General features: G+C 45.3%; 1 protein-coding gene across 1 annotated transcript; it reads right to left on the bottom strand.

Annotated features, from left to right (window-relative positions):
• Nucleotides 1–12575: 12575 nt before the first annotated feature.
• Nucleotides 12576–13779, bottom strand: LOC134949892 (putative nuclease HARBI1). Its single transcript, XM_063938588.1, has 2 exons — nt 13126–13779; nt 12576–13042 (listed from the first exon to the last, which is right to left on the bottom strand). Exons 1-2 carry the CDS (start codon nt 13709–13711, stop codon nt 12576–12578), a joined length of 1053 nt encoding a protein of 350 aa, XP_063794658.1. The 5' UTR covers nt 13712–13779.
• Between the last annotated feature and the right edge of the window lie 3045 nt (nt 13780–16824).

The following is a 16824-nucleotide window of genomic DNA, read 5'->3' as shown; positions in this document are numbered from 1 at the left end:
CTCTCCAGCTGCTTCTGCAAAAGCCTGATGAGGGGAATGACCTGACTCAGGCTGGCAGTGTCTGAACTGACTTCACGTGTGGCAAGTTCAGAGTGTTGCAGAACCTTGCACAACGTTGAAATCATTCTCCACTGCACTTGAGTCAGGTGCATTCCCCCTCCTTTGCCTATATCGTAGGCAGATGTATAGGCTTGAATGGCCTTTTGCTGCTCCTCCATCCTCTGAAGCATATAGAGGGTTGAATTCCACCTCGTTACCACCTCTTGCTTCAGCTGATGGTAGGGCATGTTCAGGAGTGTTTGCTGGTGCTCCAGTCTTCGGCACGCGGTGGTTGAATTCCGAAAGTGGCCTGCAATTCTTCGGGCCACCGACAGCATCTCTTGCACGCCCCTGTCATTTTTTCAAAAATTCTGCACCACCAAATTCATTGTATGTGCAAAACATGGGACGTGCTGGAATTTGCCCACATGTAATGCATGCACAATATTGGTGGCGTTGTCCAATGTCACAAATCCCCAGGAGAGTCCAATTGGGGTAAGCCAATATGCGATGATGTTCCTCAGTTTCCGTAAGAGGTTGTCAGCTGTGTGCCTCTTATGGAAAGCGGTGATACAAAGTGTATCCTGCCTAGGAACGAGTTGGCGTTTGCGAGATGCTGCTACTGGTACCGCCGCTGCTGTTGTTGCTGCGGGAGGCAATACATCTACCCAGTGGGCTGTCACAGTCATATAGTCCTTAGTCTGCCCTGCTCCACTTGTCCACATGTCCGTGGTTAAGTGGACATTGGGTACAACTGCATTTTTTAGGACACTGGTGAGTCTTTTTCTGACGTCTGTGTACATTCTCGGTATCGCCTGCCTAGAGAAGTGGAACCTAGATGGTATTTGGTACCGGGGACACACTACCTCAAGCAATTCTCTAAGTCCCTGTGAACTAACGGCGGATACCGGACGCACCTCTAACACCAACATAGTTGTCAAGGCCTGAGTTATCTGCTTTGCAACAGGATGGCTGCTGTGATATTTCATCTTCCTCGCGAAGGACTATTGGACAGTCAATTGCTTACTGGAAGTAGTACCAGTGGTCTTCCGACTTCCCCTTTGGGATGACGATCGACTCCCAGCAGCAACAACAGCAGCGTCAGCAGCAGTAGGCGTTACACTCAAGGATCCATCGTAGGAATCCCAGTTAGAAAAGGACTCGTCAGACTTGCCAGTGACATGGCCTGCAGGACTATAGGCGTTCCTGTCTAAGGAGGAAATTGACACTGAGGGAGTTGGTGGTGTGGTTTGCAAGAGCTTGGGTACAAGAGGAAGAAGGGATTTAGTTGTCAGTGGACTGCTTCCGCTGTCACCCAAAGTTTTTGAACTTGTCAATGACTTCTGATGAATGCACTCCAGGTGACGTATAAGGGAGGATATATACCTAGGTGGTTAACGTCCTTACCCCTACTTATTACAGCTTGACAAAGGCAACACACGGCTTGACACCAGTTGTCCGCATTTCTGTTGAAATAATTCCACACCGAAGAGGGTTTTTTTTTTTTTTGTATTTTGACCAGGCATGTCAACGGTCTTATTGATCCCACGGACAACAGGTGTCTCCCCGGGTGCCTGACTTAAACAAACCACCTCTCCTTCAGCATCCTCCTTGTCAATTTCCTCCTCAGCGCCAGCAACACCCATATCCTCATCCTGGTGTACTTCAACAGTGACATCTTCAATTTGACTATCAGGAACTGGACTGTGGGTGCTTCTTCCAGCACTTGCAGGGGGTGTGCAAATGATGGAAGGAGCCACCTCTTCCCGTGCAGTGTTGGGAAGGTCAGGCATCGCAACCGACACAATTGGACTCTCCTTGGGGATTTGTGATTTAGAAGAATGCACAGTTCTTTGCTGTGCTTTTGCCAGCTTAACTCTTTTCATTTTTCTAGCGGGAAGATGAGTGCTTCCATCCTCATGTGAAGCTGACCCACTAGTCATGAGGAACATAGGAGAGGGCCTTAGCCGTTCCTTGCTACTCCGTGTCGTAAATGGCATATTGGCAAGTTTATGCTTCTCCTCAGACACTTTTAATTCAGATTTTTGGGTCATTTTACTGAACTTTTGTTTTTTGGATTTTACATGCTCTCTACTATGACATTGGGCATCGGCCTTGGCAGACGACATTGATGACATTTCATCGTCTCTGCCATGACTAGTGGCAGCAGCTTCAGCACTAGGTGGAAGTGGATCTTGATCTTTCCCTATTTTACCCTCCACATTTTTGTTCTCCATTATTTAATGTGTGGAATTATATGCCAGTAATAAATCTGTAATTAGACGGCAGTAATGTCTGGAATTAGATACCACTAGATAGATACCAGATACCACTGTGACTGGAATGATGATGACCTATGCACAGTGACAGGACGCTACCACAGCACCCTACAGCAGCAAAATGCAGCACAAGACACTGGACTTTTAGTCACCACAATGCAGCACAAGACAATGAGTAGTGATACTGAGCACTGATGAGGATACTAGAACTGACACTGGGCAGCGAGAACAGCACTGGACTACTGTACTGTTGAATTATATACTGGTCACCACAATGCAGCACTGATACTGAGCACAGATATTGAGCACTGATGAGGATAATAGAACTGACACGGAGCAGCAAGACACAGTAATGGACTACTGTACTGTACTACTATATACTGGTCACCACAATGCAGCACTGATACTGAGCACAGAAATTGAGCACTGATGAGGATACTAGAACTGACACGAAACAGCAAGATACAGCAATGGACTACTGTACTGTACTATTATATACTGGTCACCACAATACAGCACTGATACTGAGCACAGATATTGAGCACTGATTGTCAGAGTTGGTTTAGTTTGTGTCCCCGGAGGGGGCGCTAGTGGGTCAGTGGAGGTAGGTGGAATGAAGTGAGGAGGCAGTACTGGGTTTCTGCGCATGTGCACAATGTAGATTTATTAATAACAGAAAAGTCCAGATAATAATGCAGCAGAAAGTAAACAAACGAATGCAATGGAAATGACAATGGTAACGGCAATGGTAATGGCAATGGAATAGTATGGTTTGAAACTGAAAGTCTATGGCAGAGTTTGTAATGCAGAAATGGAAGTGAACCGGAATGGTTAAAACGTGGAGCCAGCAGAGATGGGAATAATAGTAGCAAACCTGGTAGCAATGCAGGAGACTAGGTGTTAATGTCCACTGTGCTTTTGGAGAAGCACAATCAGCTTGCAGGCTGAATCACAGGTGAGTTGTTAGAATGCACCTGGATAGGGAGTCTCTACTGCTGAAGGCTGGAGCACACTACAGGTGTAGAAGGTGTGAAGCCAGAAAGGTATTGCTGTGATGCTGGTGCTTGTAGTTCCACGGGGAAACAGGTACAGGAGAATATCCAGGAACACGGAGGATTAGGAGAATATCCAGGAACACGGAGGAACAGGATAACAGGTCCAAACACACGAGTCGCAGGAGTGACACAAAGTTCAGGACAACCTCTGACTCACCCAGCAGCTCCTGATATACCCCCTGACCGGCAGGCATTGGCTGGAGTGAGACAAGGGGGTGCGGCCAAGCTCCGGATTGGCCGCCGCACTTACACTGGGGAATACTGTCATGGCGGCGCCCATGCCGCGGCCCGGCAGGAACGCGGCGCGCCCACACGCCCGCCGACTCCAGGGGCGCCTCCAGGCCCGAGGGCGCACCCACGAGCAGGGCGACAGGCGACAGCAACGTGCAGCGACCCCAGACGGAGTCCGCTCCGGCGGACCGACACAACAGCGGTGAGTCGATTCCTGACAGTACCCCCTCCTTTATGGGTGGGCACCGAACACCCACGTGGCTTGGAAGGATGAGACCTGTGGAAAACACGGACCAACCTGGGAGCGTGGACATCAGCAGAGTTCACCCAACTCCTCTCCTCAGGACCATAACCGGCCCAGTCGATGAGATATTGCAGACGACCATACCGGTGACGGGAGTCCAGGATCTTCTCTATCTCGAACTCTATGCCCCGCTGAGTTGGAATGCTGGGGCCAGCTGGAAGAGCTCTTTGGAAGCGATTCAGGACTAATGGTCTGAGGAGAGAGACATGGAAAGCATTAGGAATACGCAATGAAGAGGGTAACTTGAGCTTGTAAGCCACAGGATTTAGAACTCTTTCGATGGAGAAAGGACCGATGAAGCGTGGTGCAAACTTCATCGAAGGCACTTTAAGACGAAGATTCCGGGTTGACAGCCAGACTTTATCCCCAGGTTTCAAGCTGGGAACTGCACGTCTCTTGCGGTCGGCAAAGAATTTGTACCGAGCAGAAGCCTTTTTGAGTGAAGTATGAATCTTCCTCCAGATGGTTGAGAACTGACTGAGGACAGTAGTGGCAGCAGGAACATCGATGCTAGGAAGGTCTTGAAAATCAGGAACTCGTGGATGTTGCCCATAAACAGCGAAGAACGGAGTGGTTTCAGTAGCTGTGTGGTAGCGGAAATTGTGAGCGAATTCGGCCCACGGGAGCAAATCCACCCAGTCATCTTGGGAAGATGATACGTACAGTCTCAGGAAAGTTTCCAACTCCTGGTTTACCCTCTCTGTCTGCCCATTCGTCTGAGGATGATATGCTGACGAGAACTTGAGATGGACCTGCATGGCAGAACAGAGAGCTCTCCAAAACCTTGCCACAAACTAGACTCCACGGTCAGATATTATTTCAGTGGGTAGTCCATGTAAACGGAAAATCTCCCGCAGGAAGATTTGAGCCAGTTTTGGAGCTGAAGGAAGTCCTTGGAGTGGAACAAAATGAGCCATTTTGGTGAATCTGTCGACCACTACCCAGATGGTGTTGTATCCTTGGGAGGAGGGTAGGTCAGAGACGAAATCCATCGACAGATGTGACCAAGGACGGCTGGGGATGGATAATGGCTGTAGTTGACCTGCTGGAGACTGACGAGGAGTCTTGTGCTGCACACATTTAGGACAAGACGCTACAAAGTCTTTGATGTCAACTTTCATCTTCGGCCACCAGTATGTCCCGGAGAGAAATTTAAAAGTCTTTAGGACACCAGGATGCCCAGTAAATTTAGACTGATGGGCCCAAGACAGCAACTTAAAACGGAGTTCAGGAGCAACAAAAATCTTACCAGGAGGCGGAGCTGGAGAAACTTGTGATGAGGCAAACGCCATAGGATCCAGGATGGAGCGTGGTACTGGATCGGACATCTCGTCCTCGGATTCCATGGATCGAGACAGGGCATCTGCTTTGGTATTCTGAGAACCTGGGCGGAAATGGAGCTTAAAATTAAAACGGGAGAAGAACATAGCCCATCGGGACTGGCGAGGATTAAGGCACTGAGCTGCCTTCAAATAGAGCAGGTTTTTATGATCCGTATAGATGTTAAATGGAAACTTCGCCCCTTCCAGGAGATACCTCCATTCCTCAAGGGCCAGTTTAATCGCCAGAAGCTCTTGATCTCCGATGGAATAATTAACTTCTGCAGGAAGAAATTTGCGGGAAAAGAATCCACAGGGATGGATCTTCCCGTCAGCTCCTATCTGAGAGAGAACAGCTCCCACTCCTACTGTGGAAGCATCCACCTCCAACTCGAATGGCTTATTAACATCAGGTTGTAGCAAGACTGGTGCGGTCATAAAAGCCATCTTGATTTTCTGAAACGCAGCCAGGGCATCTTCTGACCAGTTGGAATGATCTGCCCCTTTTCGAGTTAAGCTGGTAATAGGAGCAATGAGAGTTGAAAAGCCTCGGATGAATTTCCTATAATAATTGGCGAAGCCCAGGAATCGTTGAATAGACTTGAGAGTATTCGGAATGGACCAATTGGCAATGGCTTCCAATTTTGCCGGGTCCATCTGAAGATCCGATCCAGAAATTATATACCCCAGGAAGGGTATGGAGGCAACTTCAAAGGTGCACTTGGATAACTTGCCGTAGAGACGATTCTCACGAAGATGTCGGAGAACTTCACGGACTTGGAGACGATGAGAGGAGAGGTCTTGAGAGAAGATGAGGATATCGTCCAGGTAAACTACGAGATATTTGTACAGAACGTCACGGAAGATTTCATTAACAAAGTGCTGGAACACTGCTGGGGCATTGCTCAACCCGAATGGCATTACCAGGTACTCGTAATGGCCATCCCGAGTATTGAAAGCCGTCTTCCATTCATCACCGCTACGGATTCTGATGAGATTATAGGCACTGCGGAGATCTAACTTGGTGAAGATGCGGGCTCCTTTGACCCTATCAAATAACTCGGTAATAAGAGGTAACGGGTAGCTGTTCTTAATGGTAATGTCATTAAGTCCCCGGTAGTCAATACATGGACGTAGTCCTCCATCTTTCTTTTTAACAAAAAAGAAACCTGCCCCAGCAGGTGATGATGAGGGACGGATGAATCCTTTCTGTAGATTTTCTTGGATGTATTTACTCATCGCTTCAGTTTCAGGAACAGATAACGGGTAGGTGCGCCCCCTAGGGTTTTTTTTGCCAGGAACAAGGTCGATGGGGCAATCCCACTCTCTATGGGGCGGTAGAACATCAGCGGCCTTTTCGCTGAAGACGTCAGCGAAGTCTTGGTAGGCCATTGGAAGAGTAGACGGGGTCTTGATTTCAGAAGTCTTGACAGGAACAACTTGGGCTAAACAAGACTGACGGCAATGTGACCCCCAAGCAGTTAGTTGTAATGTAGACCAATCAATCTGCGGGTTATGTAGCTGGAGCCAGGGCATACCTAACACAATCTCCTGAGTTGCCTGAGGAATAACTAAAAACTTTATTAACTCAGAATGCAGGAACCCAACCCCCAGTATCCCTGGCCTGGTTTGTTGAGTGATATACCCCTTAGAGATACGGCTACCATCTACTGCCGTAATGTAGACTGGACATGGAAGTTCACAGACCGGCAGATGAAACTTGTCTACCGCAGCTTGAGTGATGAAATTCCCCGCTGCACCACAGTCTACCAACGCAGTTGCAGATTGGAGTCCAGCCGCCGTCTCTAAGGTCACAGGAAGAATGAGATCTTGGGTTGAAGGAGCTTGCTTGAAAGATCCCAACTTGACTCCTCCCTTACAAGTCAGGATCTGGCGTTTCCCGAACGCACTGGACAAGAACTTATTTGGTGGCCTACTGCCGCACAGTAAAGACACAGTCTCTCACGGAGTCTCCTTGACCGCTCCTCAGCAGTTAAGCGGGACCTATTAATTTGCATAGGCTCATCAGAAGGTGGAGGCTGCAACTGTACAGGAGGTACCATTCTTGGTTTGCGACACTCAGCACGAGCACGCTCACTGTTGCGTTCGCGGATGCGAGAGTCCAACTTGATACATAGGGAGATTAGCTCGGGTAATTGCTCAGGAATATCACGGGTTGCCAGTTCATCTTTTATCCTCTCCGAGAGTCCATGCCAGAAGGCTGCTACCAAGGCTTGATTATTCCACTGGATCTCTGCGGCTAGCGTCTGGAACTGGATGACGTATTGGCCCATACTGCGAGTCCCTTGACGGAGCTGGAGAAGATCTGCGGAGGCTGATGTTGCACGACCCGGTTCATCGAAGATGCGTCTGAAGATGGAAACAAACTCAGCATAGTTGTTCATCAACGGGTCGGCACGTTCCCATAGAGGAGACACCCAGCTCAGGGCTGATCCAGAGAGCAGTGAAATGATATAAGCAACCTTGGATCTTGGCGTGGGAAAATTGTGAGGTAAAAGTTCAAACTGGACTTCACACTGGTTGAGGAACCCACGGCATAACTTCGGACTGCCATCATACCTGCTAGGCACAGGCAAGTGCAAACGAGATTCAGGAGCAGATGCAGCCGGAGAAGAAGAAGAACCCCCAACACTGGCATGTGCAGGGGTAACAGGAACTGGAGGTGCAGGCGCACTTAGCAGAGATTGTTGTAACGTATCAATCCGGGAGGACATCCCTTGCAGAAACTGGAATATCTGCTGCTGCACAACCTCTTGTCCATCCAAACGGGAGACCAGATTTTGTAAGGCCCCTGACCCCACACTCTGACCACCGTCCGAGTCCATCTGTCCTGAACTTACTGTCAGAGTTGGTTTAGTTTGTGTCCCCGGAGGGGGCGCTAGTGGGTCAGTGGAGGTAGGTGGAATGAAGTGAGGAGGCAGTACTGGGTTTCTGCGCATGTGCACAATGTAGATTTATTAATAACAGAAAAGTCCAGATAATAATGCAGCAGAAAGTAAACAAACGAATGCAATGGAAATGACAATGGTAACGGCAATGGTAATGGCAATGGAATAGTATGGTTTGAAACTGAAAGTCTATGGCAGAGTTTGTAATGCAGAAATGGAAGTGAACCGGAATGGTTAAAACGTGGAGCCAGCAGAGATGGGAATAATAGTAGCAAACCTGGTAGCAATGCAGGAGACTAGGGCCCTCATTCCGAGTTGGTCGCTAAGTTTTTCATTCGCACAACATATTCGCAAAGTTGCGTAAGTGTAGTAAATTTGCGAACATCCGCCCCCAACGTATTTTTGCACATTCGTACGCAGTATTACACAAAGTGGGCGTACGCCAAATGACATCGCAGCAATGCGAAAACATCGCAGCATTGTGAAACTATCGCATTAACACATACTTCATCGTAAAATTACTAAGTTTTAGTATATTTACACATTTTACATTAAAAGTGCTCACTTTAAAGGAAAAACGCACCACAATGGTTTTTTTCAACTATTAAGTGGAAGAACACCTTACAATTGAAAGTCCACAAGCCCTCCTCAATTACGAATTCAATTAGTGAAATGAATTGGAATGTTCATGATCAATTAAGTCTTTTTAAAATACCTGAAGAACACTTTGTAGCCATAATTGTACCTCATCTATTTGTTTTTTTTAACTAGAAATATAGATGTTTGAAATGTGCTTGGTCTACTTGTTCTTTTTTGTTTTTTAATAGAGTTGTAGTATGTGAATGAAGGTGTTTGCATGTTTTTTAAGACAATAACAACATATGTATTTTTTAATTTTAAACCAAACTTACGTTAGATGTATGAAATGTTGAAGGTAATAAATGTGTGATAGGCAATCTGCTGCTCCTGTATTGCATTAATAAATACTAAACACCCGCTTAACTAGAAAAAATTATTTATTTTATTTGGTAAAATTTTTGATTTTTATAATAGAAAAAATTAAAATATTAACATTTGTTAAACAAAACTAATGCAACTTTTGCATTTTGTCAACCAGACCCAGCAAGGCCTGTAAATGTATCTTCATGTTTTGAAGAATTTCCCCAAAAGAAGTGGGATCTCCAACGGCAACATCTGAAATTAAGAGCCAACATAAACATTACTAACTTACTCACATTACTTATTATACAAGCAAGGCACAAAGCACACTTTAATGCAGGCATGTCCAAACTGCATCCCTCAAGCTGTTGTGAAACTACATATACCAGCATGCCTTGACACAGTTTAGGGGCCAGGGAATGCCAAAGCTGTGTCAGGGCATGCTGGGATGTGTAGTTTCTCAACAGTTGGAGGTCCGCAGTTTGGACAGGCCTGCTTAATGGCAAAGTTACTACATCATGGCTGTTTTATGGTACATTCATTATCAGAACACACAAGCCTGCTCAGCCTTTTTTTTATATTTTAACAGTTTACGAGACCATGGGGTACATTTACTACTACGTGAGTTCTATTTAAGATGGAGCGTTGCCCATAGCAAACAAGCAAAAATAATAATCTTATCTTGTAGAAGTGGTTACACAATTGTAAAGTATAATCTTATTGTTTGCTATGGGCGACATCCCATGTTCAAGATAACTACCATCTTCGTCAATGTTACACCATGTTGGCATTCATTCACATCTGTTGTGTTTATTTTCTAATTTTTATGGGTTTGGTCCAGCCTCATCACACTGCATATCAACATCTTCAGAAGGACAACATATCCTAGCATGCCCACACTCCCTGAAAGCTGCCCTTACTAAATAAGGTCAAACAGGTTTGAATTTATCCCAAAAACATTTTGTGAGTGTAACTTTCACACCACCAATCATTGTGTCATTAGGCTGCCTAACAAAGTGAAGCATGTGATTTGTAAGTGAAAATATTAAGACTACACAGGCACAAGTGTAAAAGACCAACAACATACTAAACTCCACTCTGGTCTAACTGTTTCCCCGAAAAACTAACACATATAAACCCTGTTGTCCTGGCAACCCTGTCGACCTAATGAGTGTCGACCTACAGTGGACACACAAAACATTGCCCACATAAACACTGTACATATAATGACACTCTCAAAAATGTAAATGCAACATGTAGACCATGAAGAATCACACAAATAGTTGTCCTTGGTACAACAATTCCAACAGTACAACACTGCATGTTTTGTCATTGTAAGTGTAAGTAGGTTTTTTTTTTTTTAACAACATGTTCAAACACTTACTTTCCTCTGCAACATGATGGTTGGCAGGAAAATCATCAGGTGCTTCTTGTGCCCACTCACTGGGTGGGGAAGGCGGCTGGATGGGGGAAGGCGGGTGGATGGGGGAAGGAGGAGGGATTGGGGAAGGAGGAGGGATGGGGGAAGGAGGAGGGATGGGGGAAGGAGGCTGGATTGGGCAAAAAATTTCAGAGGGTGGGTCTGATTGAGAGGGCGAGGGGGGCGGAGAGAAAGTTAAGCCAATAGAGGGTGAGGGGGGCTGAGAAGGGGATTTTGAAGTTGATGGAGAAGGGGTATGGGAAGGAGGAGAAGGGGTCACAGAAAGAGATGGAGAGGTGGTGTGAGAAGGGGAGTGGAAAGTGGAGTGGGCCTGGGAAGCTGTGGGGGCGTTGGAGGCTGAGGGGGACTGGGAAGCTGAGGGGGACTGGGAAGCTGAGGGGGACTGGGAAGCTGATGGGGACTGGGAAGGGGAGGGGGACTGGGAAGGGGAGGGGGACTGGGAAGGGGAGGGGGAGTGAGAAGGGGAGGGGGACTGGGAAGGGGAAGGGGGCTGAGAGCTCTGGCGTTGTTGTCGTCCTATAAAGATAATTTTTATTAAATTTAGTTAGCATGTTAAATTACATACTAAACAAGTAGAAATTTCACTGTTCTGTTCCATGTTAATTTTTATTTTATTTAATTTTGCTTAAAAAACATTGTAAAAACCTCTTCATGTTGCCCACAGCAATCAAAATGAGAACAAACTATTATTTTGAAGCTCATTCCTTAATCTATTCCATTGAGTCATATTGAATGGTCTAGGCAACATCACCAGATCACTATTCAAGGCACCTTATTATATAGACAGCACTGATCAAGATTTTGGGTACAGTTTCCTGCATGGTTATTAATTCTGCAAAACATGCACTTGTTTGGTGGCACTTTGCTACAGTCAGTACTGTTTGCCCTAACCACACACACTGTCCTATTGTACCAAAATAGACACTCAGTGTTGCAATTAGCCTACCACTTAGTGTAAATTGTGGGTAATTCCAAGTTGTTCGCAGCAGGAATTTATTTAGCAATTGGCCAAAACCATGTGGCCTGCAGGGGAGGCAGATATAACATGTGCAGAGAGAGTTTGATTTGGGTGGGTTATTTTATTCTGTGCAGGGTAAAAACGGACTGCTTCATTTTTACACTGCAAATTATATTGCCGATTGAACCCACCCCACCCAAATCTAACTCTCTCTGCACATGTTAAATATGCATCCCCTGCAGTGCACTTGGTTTTTGCCAATTGGTAACTAAATTCCTGCTGCAATCAACTTGGAATTACCCCCATTAGCACAATTTATGCTAATAATCTTATGTAATGTAACTTACTTCGTGTATGCATTGTACGTATTTGCTGGCGGATCTCCGCCAACAGCTCTGGAGTCCTCCTGCGGAGATCACTCCACCTCCTCTCTAGTTGTATGATTGTCCGCCTGCTGCGGACGCGAGAACGCAGCAGGCGGCGGACCTCCGCGTAGGCCTCGCGCTTAACCCTATTTGGGATGAAGCGCCCAACGCGGCCTACGCGGCGGTCCATCACCGCAACCAGGACGCGGAGCTCCCGCCTGGTGAAAGGTGCAGCACGCATCATGGCAATGGCGTTTTCCTTATTTGGGCATATATTTATAGTGTCTGTTAGCATGTGATTGGTCAAAAATCTATGTTGTCATTTCTAATAACTTTATTGATCTTTGCAATGCTGTGAAGAGCAGAGTGTTATTTCGCTCGAGCGGAAATACGCATTCGCAGAAGCAAATTTTAGACCAAAAAAATAATTACACAAAAAAAAAACACAGACACAGACACACAGTTTTGTCTAAATTACTATACATATCTGTGTACTCACCACAGTTTTTGTGATCATTCAGCTGGACAGTCACAAAGTGGGCAACATTCAGTATCATTTTTTTGTGTGTTTGTTTACATAATCAGGATTTTAGGATATAAAACAAATAAGGACACTATTTAGCAACATCACATTGTTTTTTTTTCACTTAAAAAATTTAAACCTTAACATGTTTCCGGATTTTTACTATAAGAAATAATACACATTCCAACACAACAAAAGCATTACACAATCACTTTACAATAACAAAAAAAATGACAACATTAAAAATAATACATAAGCATACTGTGCTTTTAATTTTAATAAAAAAGATAATATAAAAACACTATACCTGAAATATTCGGCAACAATCCTTGCCCTGACTTGGCTCCCCCTCCGTGTAACACTCCCCCCACCGAAGTGTCGAACAACCCCTGGCTCCTCATCAGGCAATTCCTCTGCCTGTGGAAGCTCTACACTACTCCTTACCGCGATATTATGTAGTATTGCGCACAGGACCACTATTTTACTTGCCATCTCCGGCGAATACATGATGTCGCCACCAGTGCGGTGGAGCACACGAAACCGCCCTTTAAGGACACCAATTGTGCGCTCCACCAGCTGCCTAGTGGCAGTAAGCGCGGAGTTAAATGCCATCTGTGGTCCTGGCCTGGGATTACGGTAAGGAGTCATGAGCCAGGGGGTGCAAGGATATCCACGGTCTCCTGTTTGATGAAAAACCCAAAATTAAAAATAGTATATTTTTTACTCAAAATATTTGTGAAAATTTTTTTTGGCACCAACTCACCCAATAACCACATGTCTGCTCGTTGACTTGATCTTAATCTCTGCCATATCCCTGATTGTCTAATGACATATGCATCATGTGAACTTCCAGTAAACTTTGCATTCAGGGAAAGGATCTGGAGGGATGGCCCACAAACAACCATTACATTCAGAGAATGAAACAGTTTCCTGTTTCTATAAATTTCTTCATTATGTCTTGGTGGCAGAATAGCTACATGTGTGCCATCCACAACCCCAATAACATGTGGGAAGCGACTACCACCTTCCTCAAATTGCCGCTTCACCACATCTAGGGCACCAACATCCAAAGGCATATCAATAAATTGCTTTACACGCTTTAGGAAAGCCTGGCAGACACGCCGCAGGACCTTACTGAACTGGCCCTGCGACATGCCAACCAGGTCTCCCACAACATGCTGATATGAGGCTGTAGCCAAAAAATGTAACACAGCAAGGAATTGTGTCAATGGTGGTATTGCTGTAGGATACCGAATTTCTGACTCCAGATCACTCTCTATTATGGAGAGAGTGTCTAGGATTAGATGTGGTGGCAGCCTGTATCTACGCACCACCACATCATCTGGCATCCCAAAAAGTAGGACACGGGTTCGGAAAATTGGTGGCCTAGCACGCCTCCGTTGCCTTGGTTGATGAGGAGCCGGTTGTGGTTGTGGGGCTGGCGGTTGGGGTGGGAGTGCTGGCGTGGGTTGGGGAGGTAGGGCTTCGGCTGCGATAAATATAGACATCACACACTTTTATATAAAAAAAAATAGAGATGTTGAATAATAAAAAAACAAAGTCCAAAAAATATAAAAACAATAAATGGTTAAAAAAAGGGGGTGTCAACTTACTGCAGGAGCGTACGACATTTTTTCTGGGTTCAATTCAGGAAGAAATGGAAAATAAAAATTCAAAAAAAATAATATATTAATATTTTTGAAAAAGCTACACATGTTAAATTGAAATTTTATTACATTTTAACTAATTTAAATTCTGAGCATCAAACACATCACAAACACCTTAAAAAAAAAAAACATTTAACAAATTTAAAAAAACCCACAAACAATATAGGCATTTAGTAGCTAGTCCAGCCAAGAAAAACACTACTTTGCAGATCCATCCTGGTAACCAAAAAAACATTTATTATCAAGATGGAAAACAAACATAATCAAAACACTTTGAACAAACACAAACAGGCACCAACACAGGCCAAGGGCACTTACCTGATCCAAAATAAAGGTTGTATCAATTTGTGTTAATTGGCACACAAAAAGTCAATAAGACTGTAGGGTTCAGTCAGCCAAACTAAAGAACCTACAAGAGAACAAAAAGAACAGTCAAAAACAACATACAGACCATTAACACAAACAGGCACCAACACAGGCCAAGGGCACTTACCTGATCCAAAATAAAGGTTGTATCAATTTGTGTTAATTGGCACACAAAAAGTCAATAAGACTGTAGGGTTCAGTCAGCCAAACTAAAGAACCTACAAGAGAACAAAAAGAACAGTCAAAAACAACATACAGACCATTAACACAAACAGGCACCAACACAGGCCAAGGGCACTTACCTGATCCAAAATAAAGGTTGTATCAATTTGTGTTAATTGGCACACAAAAAGGCAATAAGACTGTAGGGTTCAGTCAGCCAAACAAAATATCCTACAAGAGACCTTAAATTAGCTTAAAAAGAATGAAGCACAGGTTTTTTGTAAAAAATGGACTTGCAAAATATATGTGTTAAAAAGATTAACAAACAATCAACATAAACTAAAATCGTTTATTAAAAATATAAACAAGACGAATCCCAGAATACTCACTAATGTTAATTCGCAGACAAAATGCTACACTGTCTATATTCTAAACGCGAACAAAAGTACAAATGTATGCTTCACAATTACTCACTCATAAAATTCCAATAGCACCTTCACGCACAAGCCTGCAAACTCAACTGTGAAACTCCAAACTACCTACACTCACAGCGTGCAAAGTAGGCCGTTAAATAAGCAGTGCAATCATTATCCAGATTAACATACTGTACACCTGTGTGAATTAACGCGACGCACGTAGGTATAAATAAGCACACACCTCGGCGTAAACACGTCATCGCAAACATGGCTTCTCGTGAGCAAATAGCAGCAGAGATGGACCGCATTGCAGAGCAGCAGATGGCATTGATGAAAAAACGCCTAGATTGCCAAAGGCGCATGTTGGAATGCGCCTCTGCGGATGGTGAAGAGGCAGGACCTAGTACTCTGCAAATTTCTGCTTCTGTACCCCAACAATTGAGTGGGGATACCCTGCCACACACACAGAGTGACCAAACTGAGGGAGAATTGGCTTTAGCCACACAAACACAACAGACAGAAGCTGCTAGTGAGGAGGAAGATGGTGATGACCAACAAGAAGAAACCTCACAGGCTACCTCCAGACGGAAGAAAAGACAGCCTGCATTCACTAAGAGGGAGTTGCGTGTCTTGGTCACGCAGGCCATGTCCAAAATCCATAGAGGCCCCAAAAACATGGGGGCTGCTTCAAAAGATCGCATCTGGAGAGACATCACAAAATCTGTGAATGAAGTTGGCTCTGTCGTCAGAACATCGCAGGAAGTGAGACGACGGTAAGTGCATCTTGACAGTCCTTTTTCTGTGCTAAGTTGACTAAAAAATGTAGTTACATGTGATGTTATGTCTAGCAAACACAAGCAGAACACGTGTGCTATATATTTACTTAGACCAATAATAATACTCCACTTTGTCCCTCTTTCACAATACATATGTAGGTGGGCCGACTTCAAATCCCGCCTGAAGGCAAAGAGGGCTGCGGAGTGGAATGCCTCAAGGGCTACAGGGGGTGGAACACCTGTCGCTGTGGAGTATACTGACTTGGAGGAGATGGCGATGCCCTGTGTCAGTTATGAGGAGGGCCAAGGGGTGTCTCATATGGACACGGACCTGCCTGAGATTCTGACGGGACATGACTTGGAAGGTAAGTTTACACATTAATTTGTCTGTAATTTGAACTGTATTTAGAATAATAAACTAATTTTGTATCCTACTTTTTCCCCACACATTCTTCAATTTGCTTGCCACAAAACACAGCACAGGGGGGTGAACAGTTTGAGTCACAGGCCGGTTATGTGGTTGAGGCTGAGGTGGAGGGACCTAGTGGGTCTGGCAGTGTGGGCCAACAAATCCCACCTCTGCAGGTTCCTACTGGCCCCCCCAACCAACCCTCTGCTATCCCGGAGATCCTGCTTGAAATCGCTAGGTATGGTGAGAGCCTAAATCGGTTTCAAGACGGGGTCATCCGGGAGCTAAGCCAGATAGCTGTCCGGCTCACTGAGCACCGAACCTGTGTTGAGCAAGGTGTTGCTCAACTCTGCCAAAGTCTGGCAGAGATCAGGCAGGGCCAAGAACAACTTGCCTCCTCATTCCAAAGCCTTGCAAATAACATCTTGCAAGGGCTCCAGGACATCGCTGTCTCCCTTGCCCACAGTGGCAGAGAGCCAACCACATCGGCTCCATCCCCTGCCCTTGCCCAGGAAGAACAGGACACTGGGCAGGCCCAACGAAGGTCGCTCCGCAGACCTTCCAAAGAAGAACAGCCTCAGGCGGGTAGAAAAAGAAGAAAATTATGTCTCTCCAGATGGGCAGCACCCATGTTTTTGTTGTTGCCTCTATGTTATTTTGGAGTTG

The sequence above is a fragment of the Pseudophryne corroboree genome, chromosome 8 (genome assembly GCF_028390025.1).
Source record: "Pseudophryne corroboree isolate aPseCor3 chromosome 8, aPseCor3.hap2, whole genome shotgun sequence".
Taxonomy (NCBI): Eukaryota; Metazoa; Chordata; class Amphibia; order Anura; family Myobatrachidae; genus Pseudophryne; species Pseudophryne corroboree.
This window is presented reverse-complemented; position numbering and strand designations above follow the sequence as displayed.